This window comes from Periplaneta americana, chromosome 17 (genome assembly GCF_040183065.1).
Source record: "Periplaneta americana isolate PAMFEO1 chromosome 17, P.americana_PAMFEO1_priV1, whole genome shotgun sequence".
Lineage (NCBI taxonomy): Eukaryota > Metazoa > Arthropoda > Insecta > Blattodea > Blattidae > Periplaneta > Periplaneta americana.
In genome coordinates this window covers 20,338,785-20,363,053 of record NC_091133.1, presented here as the reverse complement: position 1 = coordinate 20,363,053, position 24,269 = coordinate 20,338,785, and the positions used below count along the sequence as shown (strand labels likewise).

Below are 24,269 nucleotides of genomic sequence, written 5' to 3'. Positions count from 1 at the left end.
TTCTATCTTCTTAGAAAGGACTTCTTAATGAAATAATAATGCATGCGTACTTACAATAGTTAAAAAGCATTATATGAGTAACAACTTCTTTTTAGATAGCCTATACATTTTCATTTTACGAATAAACTACGTACAGTATAAAGGTTATACAGGACTTATACGCCGTTGGAACGTAAAACCTAACTAATAAACAGTGTATAAGCTATTCTGTGTGTAAGAGGTGTACAATTACACATGATAATCGTTACACAACCTATCACCCTAGTATAAGCCTTGCACAGAAGGACAAGATAGCCGACTCCGCAAACAGCTGATCGTTTGTCTCCTGACTTCTTTCGAAAACTGAGCTACATATCTCCTATAAAGAAAGTTATACAACCGAAATGGTAAATTTAAACGATTATTTAATAAGTACAGAGGACTTTGAAGGCATTGATGGTATAAATAATTGTGGCAATAGAAAAATAAAGCAGTACAAAACTCGTTTTTATCCATTTAGATTTAACGATGAGAATTTTGAAGGAAAAGTAGATTCACCAATCAGTATATATTAATTTTGGCTGATATTGTAAAAGAAGGTTTGAAGCAGGTGGCTCTATAAGTTCTGAACTGCAATTTTTAATATCACGTCGAAGTCTTCGCACATGTGGAAGAAATAAAGCATTGACTTAATTTTAAGTAGGCCTAGATCTATGAATACGGTTACTATATACTATTACATATTCTGTGTCCGAATTCGAGAAAATGAATGAGCCATGCCTTTTTAATATATCCTTCCCTGTCCTGTTGGGGTAGAGAATGGATTAAAGCACGCTTGACTTTCGTTACTAAATGCTCTTGCCTCTAAATTAAATAATAGAAAATAATTATCTGCAAAAACTATACCAAAGAAGTCACAAAATGCTGTCAAGTTTTCATTAATATAAGAAAACATGGCTCTGGCGCGAGTGGAAATATAAATGCTTATAACTAAATTTAAGACTTGAATATTATAAGTGGTTAAATGTTCTTTTCTTCAGTATAAAGAAAACAAACTTTCTATTTGCAATAAATTAATGAGAGAAAACTTGTCCCTTTCAGTAACCATTATTTAGACATTTATATCTGAAGTTCGACTAATGTAATATGTAGCTAGTCGGCGACGTATGCAATGGAGGGGAAAAGGAACTGGCCACCACACCCCATTATCTCCTAACCTAGTTGCCTTACAAGTGGTGCCTTCTTGATATCACTTGTGAGGTTCAGATCTGTCTTCGGACAGTAATGTTGACTAGACAATAAACTACAATATCTCCTTTTTATATAGGAGTTCCTAAGAAAATATTAGAGTTCCCTTACAGCAGCAATTCTTAAATTGGGGTCCCGAGATCAAATGCTCAGGGGTTCACAAGTGAGTTTACAAACTAAAATTTGATTTATTTAACTATGAAAAATACAATAGAAATACTATACAATCTCAGCAATAAATGTATCTTAATTTTCATAAACATATTGTAATTATAAATTTTATCTTATTAACAAAGCTAATTTTTTTGCAAAATTTGTAAACTAAACTTCTTAATAATTTGTAAAGTGAAAAATAAGTAGCTTATATACATAAAAATATCTTATTACCTTGTACAGACCCAGAAATAAAATTTGGGCCACCTAATTTTACTAAGTTCCAGATACAACGCATTGCGCATGTGCAATAAAAAATAACGCCTAAATGTATGCTACTTGTGGACAGACTTGCGAAGCTTGTTGCCTACACAGAGGAGGACTACTACCACCAAGACTCGGCCCATTTTTTAATTCCGTATGTGTGCTAAGCGAAAGTATAAATTTAATGTGTTAATCATATAGTCAACGATGTATGCAATCGAGGGGGAAAATAACTGGCCACCCTACCCCATTATCTACTGTTTTAGTTGCCTCACGTGTTGCCTTATTGGTGTCACTTGTGAGGTTCAAACCTGTCTTCGGGCAGTTGACTAAACAATAATCATATGTACAAATGTACATCATATGAAAGGAGTCCTCGAACTCATGAAGTTCAAGAACCGCTGCCTTAGAGACACATGCGTATAAAGTACTTAGAATTCATGAATCCATATGTCATTAAAGCTGGCGTTGTTACACCTCAATTTGCTGATATGCCCCTAGAAGACAAAATGCAACTGGAAAATGAGTGTAGAATTTTTTTGAAATGTTTATCAAATTCAGAATTTTGGAGAAGAAGTGTTTCGGAACTATGTACAAAAACAAAACATATAGCGATGATAGTTCAATGTTTCCACTCTTAAGAAAATTTGTTTCAAGTTTACTTACATTACCACTTTCTTCAGTTAATATGGAAAGTATATTTTCGACTGTTAAACTCATAAAAACGGAACAAAGAAACAGGGTTAGCACTAAAACTCTAATTGGGTTAATAGATATCAAGATTTACATTGGCAGCAATGAATGATATAATTTATTTTAAGATTGAAAATAAACTGCTAGCAATCGTGTACAAAGAACTGCAAAACGTTTATTGTGATAATATTGAATATTATATGATATATGATATTTAATTGTCAGCCAACTTTACAATTCACACTTATGGTGGGCCTTCACTTCTTTTTCTGCTTTTCGATCCACCATCCCTTTAATACATACCACTCCTTTCTATTAATATATTCATTTGCTAAGTATTTCTTGATTATTTCCAATTCTTGTTTGTTGACTGAATTGCTATCTATCCTCTTTTATTCTCCCACATACCTAAATTGTCTCCCTTCCATTTCTCGCTTTCCTATTAAATATTGCATAATCCTTTCCTTAACAATTCACATTATTTATTTATTTTCTTCTCTACTCTCAAATCTATCTACTATCCAGCTATTTTCTCCTAAATTATTTGTCTACATTTCCCTTTTCTCTATTTTACAACACTTATAGCCTATTACTTATTTTTTTCCTACTATTCTATCCTCTGTTTATTAACGTTTTTATTTTTTTCTCTTCACTTCACTCCTAAATTTCCTCCTTTATTACCTCTTTCCATAAATTTAAATGTAATCTTTTATTTAACGACGCTCGCAACTGCAGAGGTTGTATCAGCGTCGCCGGATGTGCTGGAATTTTGTCCCGCAGGAGTTCTTTTACATGCCAGTAAATCTACTGACATAAGCCTGTCGCATTTAAGCACACTTAAATGCCATTAACCTGGCTCGGAATCGAACCCGCAACCTTGGACATAGAAGGCCAGCGCTATACCAACTCGCCAACCAGGTCGACTCTTTCCATAAATTTATTTCTATAATACTCCTACAGTTATAGTACCCCAGCCCATAACACTGAAAAACATGACATATTTAATTCACTTACAGTAATTACACTTCCAATTTCTCTCTCTCCCACTTCACATTTGTTCAGATGCCCTTTCACTTTAATTTTCTTTTATTCATTGTTTGTTTGCCTTTCTTATTACACTCTTACACTATCTCCTTACACTAAATACTTTCTTCTCTATTCCTATTCTATCACTTTTGGCACCCCTAACTTTCTTGCACTCACTTTTTAGCACTCTTCTTCCTCGCTAATTCCATCCTCCTCACTATTCTGTCCTCCATTTCCCCGTTTAATAACCTCTCAAAAGCCCTATCTATTCTGTAGTCGCTTCGTTCCTTCGCTTGTTATTATCATGTCTTCTCTTACATTTCTTCCGTTTGTCTTGTCTATGATCCTGACCTCAGACACTTCCAGCTGTTTCCCTAATCCTTCGTCCGCAGCATTACAAAAAATATTATAAAAACTGTCAGTTTACTACTAGCTTAATATGATTATTGTATGTAATAAAATCAATGCGTAACTAATAAGCTATACTCTGTTCTTCATACAGAGGGAAGTTTCTCGTTCACATTTCAAACGGTCCAACCAAATCCATTTCGAGGCGGAGCTACTATATAAGGTAAGTGCGCCAGATAAGACCATGCTAAGATTTGATTCGCTGGCATTTGGTTCTTTCTTAATGTATCTTTTTCAAATTTAACACAATTGGAAATTAATTCATGAGGAAATGGAAAATAAACAGCTTTACTGTTAAATTGTGTTATTTGTTATTTAAAATGTCGATAATTCACCAAACGGATAATTGGCCTTATTAGGAACAGGGGTTCCAAATAAGGTCAGCTCTACATTTCCAAATTGTATAACTAAACGGAGTTGATAAACTGTTCAATTAATGGAACAAACAATTGAATGAAAATATATTTAATATAACAAAGAAAACTGTAAGTCACTGAGAAAATGGCCTTTATATTATGCATAATACAAAACATTTCAAAATATATCTTAACTTAATCATTTTCATATTCTGGGCACTCAAAATGTACAATTTTATGTTATTTTACTCGTATTCAAGTTTCACACAAAATCTGTGTATGTCCACACCTGTGGAGTAACCGGTTCGATTCCCGGTCGGAACAAGTTACCTGGTTGAGGTTTTTCCGGGGTTTACCCTCAACCCAATATGAGAAAATTCTGGGTAACTTTCGGTGTTGGACCCCGGACTCATTTCACCGGCATTATCACCTTCATCTCATTCAGACGCTAAATAACCTGAAATGTTGATAAATCGTCGTAAAATAACCTACTAAAAATAATCTGATTATGTCCTGCTTACAAATAAAACAGTATCATCTTTATTTGTGAAGTTTTTGGGTTCCAATAGGTCCCGGGCTGCTTAGATCTTTCTGCTGTTGAATTTTTGGTTTAGATGCAGGCTTCTTTTCCTGAATTTTCCTTGACTTTCTGCTTTGAAAGAATGATTTTACAGTTTTGCTACCTCTGCGATTTAAAGCTTTTTTATCTGTTAGAAGCTCGAGGCCTTTTTATCTCGGGTGATTTTAGAATCTCTGTGAAGGAAGGAGAAGTACTAGAATGAGTGAATGATGAGCAAATACTCTCTAACATTAATACTGGAAAGCTTTCCTGTTTAGCATTGCAAGCGGCGGCGAAAAGTAACAGTGCTGCCATCTAGCGGCTTGAAACGTTCGCACACTCCGTGCATTGTGCTGGGTTACGTGAAGAAAAGAGGAAAGGTGTGCATTTGATTTCAATAAGAAGCTGCAAAGCAATAAATACTATAGTTTAGAGTCACTTTGTTCATAACATTTTTAATTAGTAACAAATTACAAAGTTATTAGAATAGAAATGAATTGATAAATTCTCATATTTTCAAATTTGATGGAATTTAGTTGTGCATGACTTTAGCAGCTTTCATACATCGCTTGTTTTGTTTTTTAGCTGTATGGTTGTCCATTTTATTTTTGATGTAACAATTTATTAACACATTGAAATATTTATCAATGAAGACATTGGCACAGTCACTGCAAATGGACATGTTAACAGGGAGCACTACCATTTTAACTAATTCTTTTTTTACACCAATTCTAGTTTTACAAATAACATGATCAATTTCTTTGAAAACATCAGAACACAACTGGCTGAGCATTAGAGAAACATCATTAGGGAAAACAATTTTTTAATCTTTACGTATTTTTTATTTGCGATGTGCGTTGTTACGTCATCGTTGGGGTTTTCTTTAGAAAATAAATTTATTCGACAAATTTCGTGATTTATTCTGCTACACACCCAACCTGCAACATAAGCCCTTGCATTTTCTTGCAACACGGTTTCTTCATTTGTATGATGTACATTTTTGTCATCAACAGTTACATCCAAATCGGAGACATCTGTAATACCGCCTTCCCATTTTTTCTTTCTTTTTAAGCACACTTGCGACAGAATGGATTCATCATTAGAAACATTTTTTATTAAATCAGTATTTGAACTGGTTGTCTTCAGAGCTCTCACTTCCGCCCGAAGAGATGAAATAATTTTTTTGTGTTTAGATACCGACTTTTGAGCTGCAATCAATTTCTTAGAAAGTGTCTTTATCTGAAGATCTTGAGCCATCTTTGACCTTTTAGGATTTCTTGCATCTTAAAAAATAAACAGGGACTTAATTTAATAACGTCTTGAAAGTCTAGGGCTAGGTAAATAATATTTTGCGAATAACTAACTGAATCAGTTTTTATGAGAAAACATGAGTTCACACACTTTCTTCACAAAATCAATAATTCGTATTTTTATGTTACGTATCACAATATGCGCCTATTTAGTTTGAAAAAGTCATGACGTTCAGTATTTTATATGGAGAAACTATCAAGAAATTGTGCTTGGTATGATGGAAGTAAAGTAGTTTTATGCAGTTTAATAACTGATTCACTTAGCACAGATAACATGTTATTGCTAATGTACTATCTGATTATGAGGTACCTGGCAGAGGACTATCGTCGTTTCTGTCTGGAATCGGAGAACCTGTCGCCTCCTCGATGGAAGGTCTAATGCGTTTCTTTGGGGACCTTCACGGTTCTTTCATCGTACTTTGACCCATATTTTCGGAAGAAGGAGCTGTTAAATTCAGTGAAGGAATAGCTGTTCTCTTCAGTCTGTTATTAAAAAAATATTTAAAATTAACAGGTCTATGACTCATTTGGAACTTCGGTACTTTTCCAATTACACCTTATTTTTACTTACCCCTGACTTTTCAAATTAGGGTTATTGAAGTCCGATAATCTAAAGTGATCTGAACATATTCTGTGATTTTTGTACAGATACTCTGTTCCTGTAGTTTTAAAAGTTTCGTCTAGGTCCTGTCTTTTACATTTATTTACCCATATGGCACATCTATAAGACAAAAACAAATAACAGTAATAACAATAATAATAATAATAATAATAATAATAATAATAATATGATGATGATGATGATGATGATGATGATGATGGATGATGATGATGATGATGATGATGATGAGGACACGAGACCTGTCATATGAATCGTGCGAGTGGGGGAAGAATGAGCTAACAGAAAGAGAGTTTGTTTCATGATTAAAATTAAACGAATCTACTGACACGAAAGTTCATCTCAGACTAATTATCTTCCTTCTCCATACCCATTGGTGATAGCCACAATACATGATAAGGTCACAGAACAAGTTATCTACTGTCTCCTCTACTGTAATAATAATAATAATAATAATAATAATAATAATACTGTGGCAGAAAAGTAATAGACTACTCGTATTTACATGACTACTCACTCGCCTATCTGTATCTTTCGGAAATCTGAAGAACGATCTAGTATCTTTTTGCCAAGCGTAGTTTTTACAGAAGAACACAGAACAAACAATTCCACTTTTCCCTGACATTTTGTGGAACAACCATGAGAATAATCCTTACGACTTACACCACGTGTTGAAGTACAAAACTCTTGTTAGATGCAGTTTACCGCGCTACGTGTCACGTTATCCTCACTGTCAACATTCCCTGCCGCTAGATAGCACTGATGAGTCATTCGCCTCTCTTATCGTGAACTTTCCAGTATTCATGTTAGAGAGTATTTGTGATGAGGCAGTACGTAGGAATGTCAGCCATATTGATATGTGAAACATCGGTGGACTACAAACTGGACGAATGATCGGAAGAACTATCCACTGATCCATGTGATGAATCAGTTGCAGGTCTTTTCCTCTTTCTACTTTCAGCATAAGTTGATTCATTGTTCTGGGGTGCAGAACTTTTGGCAACCACATCATCAGTTTCAGTTATTTCATTCGGAGCAATGCTTTCTGGTGAAATAACGTTAGGATAAATTCCTGTGAAACGAAAACCTGAAATGATGTTAGATTGTGTTATTGCTCTTGGCCACACTTTTCCCAAAAAGCACACCGAAAGTTGACTTTGTATTTTCCTTTCTGAATGTGTTTCTCAAAATCGTAACACCTCATCGTTCCAGAAGTATTCAAATGGCTTGACAACTACAGACGTGGACAAATTATTAGACCAAATTAATTATATGTGCAAAAAAGCTGTATTTATCGGCAGAAATAATGAACAAAAATGTATTTTGCACAGAAATAATGAGCAGAAAATTGAGTCTGAAGGTTACTAATATTTTGTGAACATTCCCTTATTCTTTATTAACACGTTGATTTTGTCAGGGATGCTGGAAACCAAAGTGTCACACTTTCTTTGAATATCAGCATCATTTAGCCAGATATCAGACAGTACTTAAATGAGTTCATGTTTTGGTGTAAGTCTCTTTTTGTTCACTTTCTCCTTCAGTATAGATTACAGATTTTCAATTCCGTTCATGTCCGGTCTTCTTGCAGGCCATGGGAGAACAGACTGTTGAATATCTTCTGTAGTATATAATTAAAATACCAGTAAAACCAACACAGCCAGACAAAATATACTTAACCATTGGAAAAACATACCGGAAGATGTAAACAATCATAGTTACAACAATAAAGACTCTGTGAATTATACTGATAGTTGATATGACGAATTATATTATGTTTCCAAGAAAAACGTTTTAGTCTAATAATTTGTCCACGTCTGTATTGTCCATTGGCTCTAGATAATGTGCGGTGTTACTGGGAAGATAGTAGGCCTATAGCGTTATGTCGTTTTGTTCACAAGTAGAATGTTGTCAATCTGAGAACTCAAATTAATGAATGAATGAATGAATGAATGAATGAATGAATGAATGAACGAACGAACGAAGGAATGAACAAACGGACGAGAATGAATGAATGAATGAATGAATGAAAATAAAAACAATTATATATATAAATAATTAATGCAAATAATTCAATTAATTATGTGGTTCTAATAAGGCCATCTCTACTTATAAAACTACTTTAGATCATGAAAATAGATCAAATTTACTGTAAAATATATATAACACACTACATTTTCTTGAAATAAATAAGGAATTTTTAACAAAAAAGCACTTACCCCGTGTAGTATCAACACAAATTAGGTTCGGCCGCACAGCTTTCTTCTTCTATGCATCTACTACAATTGCTAACAAGAAATGATTCAACACAAATTGTAGCTCTTTTGCCGTCCCCATTCCGAAAATCCAGAAAATCTGCCTCCAGAGTTGCAGCTAAAATTAATTTTATTCATCTTTCACATACTGTGCTGCTAAAATGTACGTATAAGTACAAGAACTTCTTTAGCTTTTATAATTCCTTAAACTATGAACAGTATCCGAAGATTCGTAAATTTGCAGCGAAAATTATTCTATTACGATTTTCAGTAGCATGTGTGAATCGATTAAGGACCAAGCTAATCGATCATGATAAGTACCGTATGATTAGACTTGCTTCTTTAAATTTTGCGGAACGTAATAAGACTGGTGTGAGGGAGAAATCGAAGAAGATATTCTGGCGAAATTGTATCTTAAAATGTTTATTTTAGCATAACAGTATTGCTATTATGACAAAAATGATATAATACTCCAGCAGTTTCTAAAGTTGTATACGTGAACGTTTGTAAGTTTTTCATTCCGTATTGTAATGTACAATTAACATTTTGTTAGTTAGGCCTATTCAAAATCGTAAATATAGGCCTATGTAACATCTTCTGCAGTGAAATAATTGTATTGCATTTATTAAAAATATTTAAACAAAAATCTAAAGAGTTATTGCGTCACTACTTCATAATGTTAATTTTGTTCACCCTTGTCGTTTGATCACCTCTATTTGTACAGCATATATGTATACCGGTACTGTAGTCAGGTAGCACGAGAAAAAAAAAGGTCGTACGGCGCGCTGTTTCTTATACAGGGACATCATTTTATTTTTACTTCAATTTTTATTGTACCTGAGTTTTTAATGTACTTCACTCCCACCTCCTCCACTAATAAACTACCAATCGTCCTCCACACAGAACTAAGGCTGCGTATGCAGTCAAAGTCGCCTTAAACAGTAGGGCCTACTGAGTTAATGAGTATAGTACGTTCCAGAAATATGTTCGCGTTTTCCAGTGACGAAAGAGCTCTCAATATTGAATAATATTTTCGCACAGGTACTGTCGTCCGTTTCCCTACGTCGCATCCCGGTTTCCCCACCCGCTTCTGCTCGCCCCTCTGTAAAGGCTAGTGGCTGGGCTGTCTTTTCTGAAAACATTAATTTCTGTTAGGAATTGGACGTCTACGTAATATTATACAACTGTTTAAAATAACTTAAATAAAAGGGCCTCGTTAAGTAATTAACTGTCACGTGATCTATCCCCTTTTTAAGACCTTGCGACAAAACCACTTGGACGACAGCAGATAGCATGTCTGAGTAATTTTATCTTTTCGAATCGGGCAGAAGTGAAGACTGAATTTACAGTAGGCCTACGTAAGGCACTCTTTTATAGAGTAGGCACAGAATTATTTCAACATGAGTTATTAGTACGAAGAACGAAACTGCTAATTGGAATTAGGTATAATAATCTATAGTGCGATAATATGAACAAAAGAACTGAAACCTGTATCAAAATGAACGGCCACCATTTTCAAAAATGTGTTTAAATATCCATATTATGATTATTTTTCAATTTAACTTCATTCTCTAAATTGTACGCTAATGTGCTGTAGACAGTATAATAGACACTGCATAACGAATACGTCCGAATGGATAGCTCAGTTCGTGAGTAAAAAAACTTACATACAATACTGTATTTTGATTAAACAAAAACCTAATGAAAACTATCAAACTCAAAACCACGATATTTTCTAGTTTACGTAAATGGATTAACTACTTTTCTTCCCTCCTATACCTAGTAAAGTGATTTGTTTGTATTTTACGCCAGTATCATCGAACTCCAGTCGTGGAAGGGGGTAGCCAACAGTGTTTCCGGTTCTCAATCATTAATCCAAAAGTATAGCCAGGTTAATATTATAAATGTTAGTAAATATAAAATGATGTCCCTGTACAATCCTGTCTTAAGAAAAGGACACAGCATACTATGAATACATTTTTTTAGTAGGTTATTTTACGAAGCTTTATCAACATCTTAGGTTATTTAGCGTCTGAATGAGATGAGTGTGATAATAAATGTTATGTTTTATTTAACGACGCTCGCAACTGCAGAGGTTATATCAGCGTCGCCGGATGTGCCGGAATTTTGTCCCGCAGGAGTTCTTTTACATGCCAGTAAAGATGAAGGTGATAATGTCGGTGAAATGAGTCAGGGGTTCACTACTGTGAATACAAAAACAATTCCAATACACAACATATTTACGAAAGTTGGCATTTATAATAATTGATATGATTAAGGAAAAAGAATTATCACTTTCATTTCCTCTTCACTCTCACTCCCATTTCAAATGAGTTGTATTGGGGACTGGCGAGGCATACTTAATGCCTTAAGATGGCGGTTTAGTCGAAATCGGTTCAAACAATATATTATGTTTGTTTCTTACATAAGCTACGGTTGTTTAGTCAACTGTCCGAAGACAGGTCTGAACTTCACAAGTGACACCAACAAGGCACCACTTATGAGACAACTAGACCAGGAGATAATGGGGTAGGGTGGCCAGTTCCTTTCCCCCTCCATTACATACATCGTCGACTAGCTACATATTACACTAGTCAAACTTCAGATGCATAGAAACAATTGTTCTTCCTCAGACACACATTGCCAAGTGAGATGTACTGCCTGATAATAGATGTACAAATCAGACACAACCTCAGTCAGAGAATAAGCTATAGTAATAAATAAAATATTGCAGCAGTATACTCCGGAGAAATCATTAGGCCTATTATTTGTAAAATATATCTCCCATTGAAATTTTCCGACAAAAATATTAAGGCCAAAAGATACCCTTAGGAAATGATTTGCAAAATTAGGTAGGCTAACTAAGCCGTTAAGGAAACATAGTAAACATAAACTTTGTTTTTGTGATAAAATTAATATTGTATATAATATTTATATCTCCAATTGAAAACTTCACACAAAAACCTTACAGCTTACACCTATAATGATCGCTTCCAATGTAACCCTCAAACTGATTAAAACAAATAGCTGTAGGCCTATTTTTCTATGAAAACTTTATTTTCATATAGTCGAAAATTTACTCTCAGAAACTATAACTTGTCACAAGGTTGACGTATTTTAATTTCAGAATAGAATTTCAGGGTCACACTCTCTGAAAGAATTAAGGATCCTCTTTCTATGGTTTCTTCTTCAACAATATGTATTCTCTTACTTGTAGTAATTTAAAAAGTTAGTGATATACTTAGGATGTCATCGTAAATCACTGATACCTTTTAATGGTTCTATCACTCTTAATGTCGATTTTCTTAACTAACAAAAATAATACATGATATTTGGGAACATTGTAAATAATTTCATTTATGTGCAGTATGTCTTTTGAGTGATAACTCAATAAAAACGTGCGAGACAGTGGCTGTTTAGACTTTAGAACGTCAAGCAATCCGATAATACATGTGGCAATCTCTACATCATCGCCACCCAACTTTTCCATTACTCCGTGGCAGATAATCGCAGCTACATATACGGAACGGAAATGGTATATTCAATAATTCGATTTTGTCGAAGTCTAATGTTTTCTGACCCGAAAATTCCAACTTGACTGGAGTAATGAGGCACGTAGCCTGATTTCGTGCTTCAGCGAACAACACACTAATATGTAAAGAGAAATTCCGTATTCATGTAACGAAAAAGAGACTAACGTGTATGAATTACTGTATCTCCTTACGAGTTACTATTTTCTGAAACTGAGTAGCATAAAGCAATATCGTTTTCTTTTATTTAGGGTATTAGTGAGTTACTGTAAAGTCTTCTATTCTCTTCTGGATAATTTCAACACGAATCATGAACTTTCACATTAGCTGCCCAGTCACAAACATATTAGCGATATCTAAAGAACAGATTACTTAAATTAGTTGGACATTTCATGAAAAGCACCTCAAGAAAGGTACCGGTAAATCAAGAAAATTTGGAAGAAAGGCGTAGAGGGAGAAGAACATGTAATAAAAAGCACAACTGAAGTACATTGTTAATGTAGAATATAAATAATTTGGCTTAATATTTATTAATTTTCGAAAAAAATATTCATAATTTGTAAGACTGGTGATATAATAATAATAATAATAATAATAATAATAATAATAATAATAATGATGATGATGACTCGTGATCAGAACGTAGTATGAAACAGAAATATACAAATTAGATATTTATCCTTTCGAAAGGTGAAAAAATTCAAATACCTTGAAGCAACAGTAACAAAATGTAAATAACATTCGAGAGGAAATTAATCGCATAATAAATATAGAAAATGCTTGCTAAATTAAAAATAGTTATATTACCAGTTGTTCTCTATGTTGTGGAACTTGGACTCTCACTTTGAGTGTTCGAGAATAAGGTTCTTAGGAAAATATTTGAGGCTAAGAGGGATGAAGTTATGAAGTTACAGGAAAATGGAGAAAGTTACACAGCGCAGAACTGCATGCATTGAATGTATTCTTCACCTAACATACGTAATTATGAACATTAAATCCAAACGTTTGAGATAGGCAGGGCATGTAGCACGTACGGATGAATCCAAAAATGCATATAGAGTGTTAATTGGAAGACCTGAGGGAAAAAAAACCCTTTGGAGAGGCCGAGACGTAGATGGATTTGAGGGAGTTGGGATATGATGCTAGGGACTGGATTAATCTTGCTCAAAATAGGGACCGGTGGAGGAAGGAAATGAACCTCCGGGTTCTCTAAAAGCCATTTGTATGCAAATAATAATAATAATAATAATAATAATAATAATAATAATAATAATAACACTCAAATTATCTTCATATTTACATCATAGGTAACAAATCCCCACACAAATGTATTAAAATTATGTAATAAAAATGAAAAAAAAAAATTGTTCGATAATAAGCATTACAATAGGCCTATCTGAATTCAAGCTCTGATCATTGAAAGTAAAGAATTCCTATAGCCATAGGACTCAAATCCATGTTACTAATCATTTGTAGCAATGAATAGGCTTCGTATTCCAGCTACCTAAAGACTGAAGTTAAAGACACATTGGGTATATAGTACACCGAACACAGGTAATGCAACGGATAAGGATATAAACAAAATAGTACACCGAACACAGGTAATGCAACGGATAAGGATATAAACAAACAGATCGTCGCTGCGTGTTCGTGGGGTACAGTCAACTCCCGAATTTTGAAGCTATACTAGTGAACACAGGCTTGAGCCTTGATGTTCATTTTCCTCGTGATCTTTGCAGTGAATAATAACATGCATTCGTAAGTTACGAAACTCGAACATAGGCCTATGCGGATGTCATTTGAAAGGATTTTATATTGCAAGAATTTCTTTCAATAGCACATGACGTTATTGGTGGATACTCGTAATGTAGAAAAAGATATTCATATTGTCTGATATTTTTTCATGTTCCATTAGGATATTGCATATGTCGCTCATCACTGAAAACTCGAGTTAATAGCTTCATAATTTTCAGATCTTGATCATACTGGTCCTTTTGGATTACGTTCAACAAACTTTCTGTGCCTTTTGGTATTGCAGTGTCTTTCTGTGCACTGTTTTTGTCACTTTTACGTTTATTTTACACAGTTAATATGTAGTGCTGTCTATATTGACAGTGAAAATATTAGTTCTAATATCCTCAACTCTGCCCTGCAATATTACACGCTTGAGCGTCTTACCTAAGGCATTTTACCTCTGTAATAAACCTTCAATCAGCCATAAAGATATGGATATTTAAATAATTCGACTAATAATAACAGTTATCAATAAGACTACTCACTATGACTGCATCCCGATTTTTAATTTGTATAATCTAGAGAAAGAGGGTAGAGGATGCTCAACTATTTTTATACAAAAGTACTTGTACATGCGCTGTGACGTCACATGCTTCGATTCAGGCAACTACATTTCAGTTTATACAGTAGATAGCTGGAATACGGAGCCTAGCAATGAGTAATGAAATACAGTAATAAAATAATAATATGAGAGAAACTCATTGTCACGCTTCCAAAAGTGACACATTTCAATAGAGGAATTCTCAGAATTAGGATCGATTCTGCTTGGGACCAAATAGGCTTATCTAAAGAATAGCATATTTCCATTTATTTTTATATAGATTTTCTGTCCATTTTTCGGCTTTCTCCAACATCATACTAGAACATCATGTGATTAGCAAGATGGTTGATTTCATCTGAAGAACATTCATATCTTAGATATAATTCAATCATTGACTGAACGAACAACTCGCCCTCAAGACTGCATCATAACAGTTGTGTACACAACGTCCGAAAATGTGTCTACTTAAAATATTAGGCCTATATATCATTCGTACAAACATTATGCCTCTTAGGTGTCATTTCAAAAGTACGCCTTGAATTGTTACGTGTATTATTAAAAAGAAAAGAGGTTCCACTTTAATCTTCTTTTTACAAAGCCCGAGAAGCTTTACAAATTTCGTACAAAAGGACTTTAAAGGTTCAGGATAAAACTAAGTGAAAACTAGATGCCTTGGCTACTATAATATCAACAGCAAAGATAAAAATATCTCTGCTCTATAAAAGAAGGTCTATGTTAGTTCTTTCAAGGTATTCTGAAAGTTGGCAAAAAATATAATTCTAAACCCAACGCTGGTTCTTGTAAAAGTAATTTGAATGGGCCAGTCACGCACTCAAAATTGTCTTTTGCTTTCAACTGTTCACTCAGTAATAGAGAGCATAGTTGTTTTCTCTTCTTTCTCTTTATCTTCAAGAATGACGTCTCTTACCTGTTGAGTCTTTTCATATCGTTCTTGATCTCCCTGTACGACGTCTCATAGTTGGTTTATAACATAGGAAATAAATAGAGTTTTGTAATAAATAATGTTAGCTAAGCGTGTTTCCTGCATTCGAGGCGTATTAGCCAATTTTATCCATAAAAGTCAATCTTCTCATTTAATGAAAATATTTTAAGTATTCCCTTAATTCGTGTTAGATATTTCATATTTCTTAATAATTTTATTTCAGCTGTTTGAATAGTTTATTGGTTGTTAATCACTCAAGTTTCACAACCATAATAGTAGGGAGGGAACTAATACTTTTCTTTTACAATTTTAGTTTTGAATCTGTTCCTGTTTCATTTATCAATTACCTGATAATCATTCAATTGAATATACTAAAATGTCTGAATCTTATTATCAATATATTTTTTAAGAAAAGTAACGTCGCAACGTAAGTAATTAAAGTGCGTCACCTGTTCAAGAACTTAATTGTGCTTCAACAATTTCGACCTTTATGTTGATCCCACGAAAGCCATTACTTTAGATTTTGCTGTGAAACTTTTACTTTTTTACTGTGAATTCTTTTGAAACTATATTAATTTATATACCGCTATTAAAAGCTGCAGTTCATCTTGTTTTATTACCAAGAATTACCTGGTCGTCTGCAAATAAAAGTCTGTTTAAAAATGAATTTCCAGTTTGCATACTCCTTGAAGCTTGTCTTTTTCAAAATTCTAATAATGATCCAGATATAGGGTCTACTGCAGCGGTGACCAAACTGGATATCGTGATTACATCGTGTAATCAAAGACATTCATACTGGTAAGGGAAGTTTCCTGTACATTACTCTCTGTCTCGCTCAAGTACTGAAAATAAGCAGTGTCGGTATCATGTCGATCTACAAGCCCTCTGTCTAGCAGGAGCAGAAGGTTTCTTACAGAATGGAAAGAGGAATTTATTCGCTGTTCTGCAGAAAATGCAATATGTTGCTTTGCTCAGCGGTTCAAATAGTAGTAGTCTAGAGAAGCAACATTACAGGGTATTACGCTGAATATACAGGCATAACAGATATTATTATTATTATTATTATTATTATTATTATTATTAATCAGCAAGTGTTACCATAATTCTTATATACGTACCTAAATATATAGGCCTACAACTTCCATTGAAGGATAAAATAATTACTAGACTGCGCTATATCTCCATTTTAATTTTTTTTAATTTTTTGATGACTATTATCAGTTATTTACTAGTTGATTTAATAATAATAATAATAATAATAATAATAATAATAATAATAATAATAGTAATAATAATAATGGTAATACTATTAACAATACTGATAGCATTACCAGTAGTAGTAGTAATAATAGTAATAATAATAATAATAATAATAATAATAATAATAATAATAATAATAATATACAGAAACTGATTGAATATTACGTGCTAGTCTAGTAATAAAACGAGCTATTAAACTCCAGGAACTGAAATCAGCCATAAATCGTCATGAAGAGAAAGATGACATAAACAAAATGTAAGGAAGCCAGATATCTAGTGACGAACGAAATAGCTCGTTCTCTTAAACATTCCAACGGAGGAGAGTTTTTAAAAAGCGTAATGATCAAGGTGGCTGAAATAATTTGTCCAATGAAAGTTGTTAATTAATTTTGAAAAAACTGCGCTTTCTCGACTGAATATCCAGAAGAGAATTCAGGAGATTTCTGATTGTGTTCATGAGGAATATTAAAGAGAAAAGCAAGAAAAAAAAAAAAAAATATATATATATATATATATATATATATATATATATATATATATATATATATTGGCTCTTGATGACAGTAGTGACATTATTGATACAGCAAAGCTTGCTATTTTTATTTGCGGGGTTGATGAAGAACTCATTGTTAGTGCACGAACCACCACTGATTGTAGTTTTCATCCAGGTACCTCTCCCTCGTCTCTTTACTTCATAAACTGTCTCTCGCGTGTAATCACTGCCGTTCGAGATTTGGTCACCGCTGGTCTACTGCATGCGCGTATTAAAAGGCGCAGCCTTGTTTAACATCTTGACTAGCTCAGTCAGCTGAAGCGCTTGCCTGTCGATCCGGAGTTGCGCTCGGGCATCGCACAGTGAGGTATTTGCCTGATGTAGCTGGTCAAAATTATTTGTGTTATTTTATTGGTTCAGAAAGCGTTTATTTACTGATTTAAGGTATTCTGTGACAGACAAAAGTATTTTGTTTTTCTAAATCAATACAATTATTGTTTTTATAAATCTGATCGCAGGCTCAATTTTAGCCCCCCCCCCCACCCCAGTATAATCATTTTCATTCCCTCTTGCAGGCTTGGCACTATAGCAGTTGTTTCTCTGTTATTGTAAGAAGTTAAATAAAATGTCCACACACCATATTAATAGATCCTATCAACCAGACCCTTTCGCATATAATATTCTATGATGCATTTAAATATAAAACAATACCGGTACGTTAATTGCCGTAGAAGGTCAAAATTGCAAGGGCTGTAACAGAAAATGAAAAATATTATACTAGGGGCTGTCTGTGGTGATATAAAATAATATAGGTTACACAAAACTTATTCGGAGGAGAATGGCACCCATGGCTCTTCGTCTGATGACATGTCTTCTTCGTATGAAGATCATTTGCATAATTTTCATGAGTCTTAAATGTATGTTTAATTAAATGAAGCATTTGCAGTATATCCTTGAAGAATAGGGGAAAGGGAACTGGTCACTCTACCTCATTACCTCCTGGCTTAGTTGCCTCATAAGTGATGCCTTATTGGTGTCACTGGCCTCATTCCGGTTATGAGAAGATCTGAATAAGAATTTAATTGGTCTAATATGAGTACATTCACGCAAATCCACGGTTACAATTTCTATTTTTCTAGAGTCAAAACATTTATCTTTTTATTGGTCTAAAAAGAAATATCAGGACGCACTCTGAAATACAAAAAATAACTTCGACTTAACATTGAAATTGACACATAAATCGCTAACAAATGAACTTCTTTAATGGAGCTTTAACTGTTTAAAAATCAAAGCAACTGTGATTAAAATGCTTTACATATAATCCCACTTACCCTCTTCAGCATAATCCATAACTTTAATAAATGCATCTCTTTCCGAAACAAAAAAAAAAAATCACCTTCAATATGATCAATATGAACGTCGAGAACAGGTACTTGCACTATCAGAGACGACCGAATTCCGACTGACTGCAGTGCTATGCTGAAGTGATAACACAGGGGAGGGGAAAACAGTGGTGTGTGGTTTCCTAACTATTCAACTATCTCGTGTAGTAATTCATTTCAACTTCGACGAAATAGACTTCTGGCCGGCTAGATTGAGCAAATACCCCACTGTTCGTCGATGCGATTCTCGCTTGGGCTGATTACTTGGTAGGGTTTTGTCGAGGTTTTCCCCAACTGTAATGCAAATGTCAGGCATTCTATAGCGAATAGTCGGCCTCATTTCGCCAAATACCATCTCGCTATTACCAATTTCATCGACGTTAAATAATCTAGTAGTTAATATAGCGTCATTAAAGAACCAAGTAAAAAAATATTTATTCCTTTCAATAAGATTATTTCTTCCAGCTTCTTTTACTTTCATTATACTGTATTGTCTTTTAAATGTTTTTATTAAATGTAGGAGCTATCCATTTTTTTCGTTATGTTCCATATTTATATCTATAATTATGATATGATATATGATATATTTATTCCACCAGCTTACATCGGTCGTGATGGCCCTTCACATTTCTGTATACAGTGCCATCACTCCCTTGGATATAGGCTATATTCTTCTTACGCTTTTTTAAACATCCGGCTATTGCGTCTCTCCCCTCTGTTTCCCTCCCTTCTTTTTCTAGTTATCCCTCCCTTTCCTAGTTATCTATCTTATTCTTACTAATCTCATTTAACTTAACAATCACTTCTCTCAATTTCTTATTAATCATTCCCAACATTGTTTACATTAAATTGAACTCTTCCATAGTTGTCAACTTATTTATTTACTTGAATCACTAACGTTCAATGACCACTTATTCCCACTAATTTAATCTGTATATTTTCAGATGAAATAGTTTCTACATTTTTATTACGAGGCGCATCCAGAAAGTAAGTTTCCCTTTTTTTAAAAAAAAAGAACACACTTTCAGGAAAACATTTATTGGCAACAGGTACAGCAATGTTTCAGCTATTTTTCAACATAACCACCATCAGAATTGAGACACTTGTCGTATCGTGGGATCAACTTTTGTATCCCTCTGTCGTAGAACTCTGCCGCCTGTGAATGGAACCAGACGTCTTCAGCTCTTCGTCGTTGCCAAAACGCTCACCGGAGGACAGGAATTTCTTGAGGTGCAAGAAAACATGAAAATCGCTGGGAGCAAGATCAGGACTGTAGGGTGGATTATCAAACAAATCCCAGCCAAATTCCGTCAAAACAGCTTCTGTGCACCGAGCAGTATGTGGACGAGCATTGTCATGGATGAGCACAACACCTGCAGTAAGCATTCCACGCCTCTTGTTTTGAATGGCACGTCGCAATTTTCGCAGTGTTTCACAGTAATGGTCAGCGTTCACTGTTTCACCTCTTGGAGGGAAGTCAATGAGCAGAATGCCCTTCCTGTCCCAGAACACCGTGCACATCACTTTCCGTACCGACAGCGTCTGTTTGAATTTCGTCCTGACCGGAGATCCACTATGCCGCCAATGCATTGACTGCTGCTTGGTTTCCGGGGTGAAGTGCGAAATCCAAGTCTCATCGCCCGTGACGATCCTGTCGAGGAACTCGTCGCCGTCATCTTGATACCGTTGCAGAAATGTCAGTGCTACTCCTAAACGTTGCACATTTTGTGTTCGGGGGTCAGGTTTTTCGGTACCCACTTTTTTGAACAGCAGGTGCTTAGTGACAATCTCATGCAACAAGGATCGCGATATCTGCGGAAAATGGCTGCTCAGCTCCGTAATCGTGAAGCGACGGTTCTCCATGATGCACTGCCGCACCAGCTCAACACGATCATCACTGATGAGGGACGGTCGCCCACTGCGCTCTTCATCATGGACAATTTGACGACCTTCGGAAAACTGCCTACACCAGCAACTCAACATCTGCTTACTCATGATGTTCGGCCCATAGACCTGACAGAGCTGCCGATGAATTTCAATTGGCGCAATGCTTTGTGCATTAAAGAACTTTATCACCGACCGAACCTCGTAGGCGGCGGGAGAAGGAATAAGAGCTTCCATTTCGGACCACTGCTGCCACGCTACTGGCACCAGGTGGGACCTGTCCGGCTGGCATACGATTGATATACGTCATAGATATGTTACGCATTCGCAATTGACACGTCTTATGTTTACTTTCAAGGGGAAAAAATCGGGAAACTTACTTTCTGGAAGCGCCTCGTATATTTCCATTCTCACTTTCTTTATTATATTTCTCTCACTATTTACTTATTGTCATTCCTTGCTTATTACTTGTATCTTATCCTTTTTCACTAATATTCCCTTGCCTTACCGTCTTTTCTGTCACCATCACCATTTCCACTTTATCACTTTCCTAAGTTTTGTCACTCATGCACCATCCTCTTAAGTTAGGCCTATAACTTTTCTGTCCCTTACTTCTTCCCACTGACGTAGGCCTACCTCTACTTGGTGTCGCTAACATTCCTTCATCCCTTCCAGTTCTTGCAGAATCTTGATTTCTTATCTTAGTTTCTTCATCTCTCGATTCCTTTATATCTATAATTATTCGATTGAAGGCTTTTCTAAATCAACAAAATTAACGTGTCTCTATAAACTCTAATCGTTTCTATATCACCTGTTGTAATATAAAGGTGTTACCGAAAACCGCCTCGGATTAGGCATACGTAGTTCCTAATTTTTAAATTATAAGTAACATGAACAGTCCGAGGAAAGACCCTTCATTCCTCAATGCAGCTTCATTATCTACTGTTCAGAACTTTTAATACTCTGCAACGATATGAAGGATGTTAATAAAAGGTCTAATATTTTAAGAGGTGGTAGAATTCATCAAAACAAGTAAAAAAAATGCTTAAAAGTATGTGTCCTGAAATTAATATCTTCCGAGATATTAGAACTTTGTTGTTTATAGCAGATGCTCAATGTGACTTCCATTCATCATATCATAATACATCCTTTTGTTCGACGTCTTAGGAAACCACGCAACAATTCAAATATCCCTGGTTGATCTCTCATGTGCAGACAGGCTTAAGGCTCGCTCCTGTAGCGTTTGAACGTCCTCAATGGATGTTGCATACATAAGGCCTTTAAGTGTCCCCAAGGGATTAAGATCTGGGGAACGAGTAGGTCATGGTACAAGACGTTTCTGGACAATTCATGCTCGTGATTAAATATCTGTGTTAAATATCGTTTGTTATGGAAATGGGCTGGTGCTTCGTCATGCGTGAACCACATTTGTATTCCCTGATGGTAAGGCAAGACGGGCAATTGGTTTGCTAAGAAACGCCGATACTGAGAACCAATTAATCTACGGGGTAGAACGTGTGGCCCAAGTAATCTGTCACCAGTAACTCCTATCCAAACGCTGATTGAAAATCGCTGTTGATGCCTCGCTTCTGAGGACTATCATCATCCCACACATGCGCACTGTGGAAATTTACAGTTCCATTCCTCGTGAACCCCGCCTTGTCCTTAAGCAAAGTGTCGACATTAGAAGGTAGTATTCTGCTGTTATTACACGAATTTTAAAATACGTTTTTCGTAGAGAACTACTAATTTTAGGACCGATGTTCTTTGAACTTTGTTTTTGTGTGATGAGTACTGTCACCCCTCAAAATATTAGAGCCTTTATTTAACCCTCTATATAATATTTAAGTATAATACATAATGTTACATTCCGGAGTCCACACCTGTGGAGTAACGGTTAGAGCGTCTAGCCGCGAAACCAGGTGGCCCGGGTTCGATTCCCGGTCGGGGCAAGTTACCTGGTTGAGGTTTTTTCCGGGGTTTTCCCTCAACCCAATATGAGCAAATCCTGCGTAACTTTCGGTGTTGGACCCCGGACTCATTTCACCGGCATTATCACCTTCATCTCATTCAGACGCTAAATAACCTAAGCTGTTGACAAAGTAGTTACTGAATGATTAACGTTTATGTTTAGAATACTCTTAGTTCATAGAGGCTGATTACAAGACTTCGTGGAATTGCCACGAGAATCGTAAGGTTTACTACGCACGCGGTATAGACTGTATGAGAAGGGGACGTGCCTCTGATGTAAACACTGAGCAGTATACTGCGGTTACAATAAAACTTGTATTCTGCATTCAAGAAATATAATGAATGATCATTGAAGTAGGGAATGTCTAAACATGTAAATGCACAATTATTTTGTAGTGAGATATATTAACTCTTAATATATACTCACATCATCCTTGAATATGTGCAGTGAAGAGTTACGTACACTCTTAGACAAAAAAAATGACCGGACTCTAGAAGCGTAAATTTGTCTAAGATCCGTTCGGCTGTGCGCCTGATACACAAGACTAAAATCAGAGTAGTAAGGACGAAACCAGCGAGATCCAAGAACATACTCTTATATCGGCAAACAACGCTTTGAACGGTATGTGTGTCATAGCTCCGTGGTGAAACTCTGACTTCACACGCAGAAAACCCGGGTTCGTTCCGCCTTCTTATAAGTATATATATTTGTTTCGTTTTATTTTTTCTCTAGCTAGAAACAAATGATACATTTATTAACGTGCACAGGAGTTTGGATTAGTTGAAAAATTAAAGAAAAACATTCAGTAATATCGGTGACTTCTTCCTAATTACCCTTGAATTCAAATAGATGCTCACTTCTTGGATCTTCTCCCTTCTCCCTTCTCCATATTGATCAGTTAGACTACTATAATTTCTATCAGTAGTAGTATCAGTAATAATAATAATAATAATAGTAATAATAATAATAATAATAATAATAATAATAATAATAATAATAATGCAACAACCAGAATAATAATAATAATACTAATAATAATAATAATAATAATAATAATCATAGTATTACAAACACAATAATAATAATAATAATAATAATAATAATAATAATAATAATAATAATCATCATCATCATCATCATAATGTTAATTGTATTGCAAAAACGAGATGAATAATGTTAAAGACAAAATCAATGCCTTCCAGATATTGGCTACACTCGTAAATAGTGACATTATATATCTGCTTTGTAATAGCTCCGTGGTAACAGCCTTGCTTCTTGTGTAGGCGATTCAAGGTCGTGTACCCCGTAAGGACATCAGATGTTTATTTCTATATTGATATGTAATTTAATCAGAGACATCTGGAACTTCTGAAAACATGTGCACATGTAACTGCGCATATTAAACGTGAAACAACCATTCTCTCTTGTCATTATCTGGGATAACATGGCTGACAGAAGACATAGGCCAGATATGTGTAGGCAAGCTCTTCTTGTTTATTGATCTCCGAGATCTATTTCTTTATTTTGTTTAATACAAAGAAAAGGATTATGTTTGTTTATTCATATCCGAGAAGGATTTCTTTTACTTAAGGTTTATTTTTGT

At 34.9% G+C, this 24,269-nt stretch overlaps 1 protein-coding gene across 3 annotated transcripts in view; it reads left to right on the top strand.

Annotated features, from left to right (window-relative positions):
* Window positions 1–24,269, top strand: part of LOC138692600 (uncharacterized) — a 304,959-nt gene that overhangs the window by 247,100 nt on the left and 33,590 nt on the right. For 2 of the 3 annotated variants that reach the window (XM_069815614.1, XM_069815615.1), the window contains one exon: window positions 3,866–3,934. The exons of the other annotated variant lie outside the window; for it this stretch is intronic. In XM_069815614.1, the coding sequence (XP_069671715.1) occupies window positions 3,866–3,934 (69 nt within the window). The remainder of the gene's footprint in view (window positions 1–3,865; window positions 3,935–24,269) is intronic. 3 annotated transcript variants of the gene reach the window in all.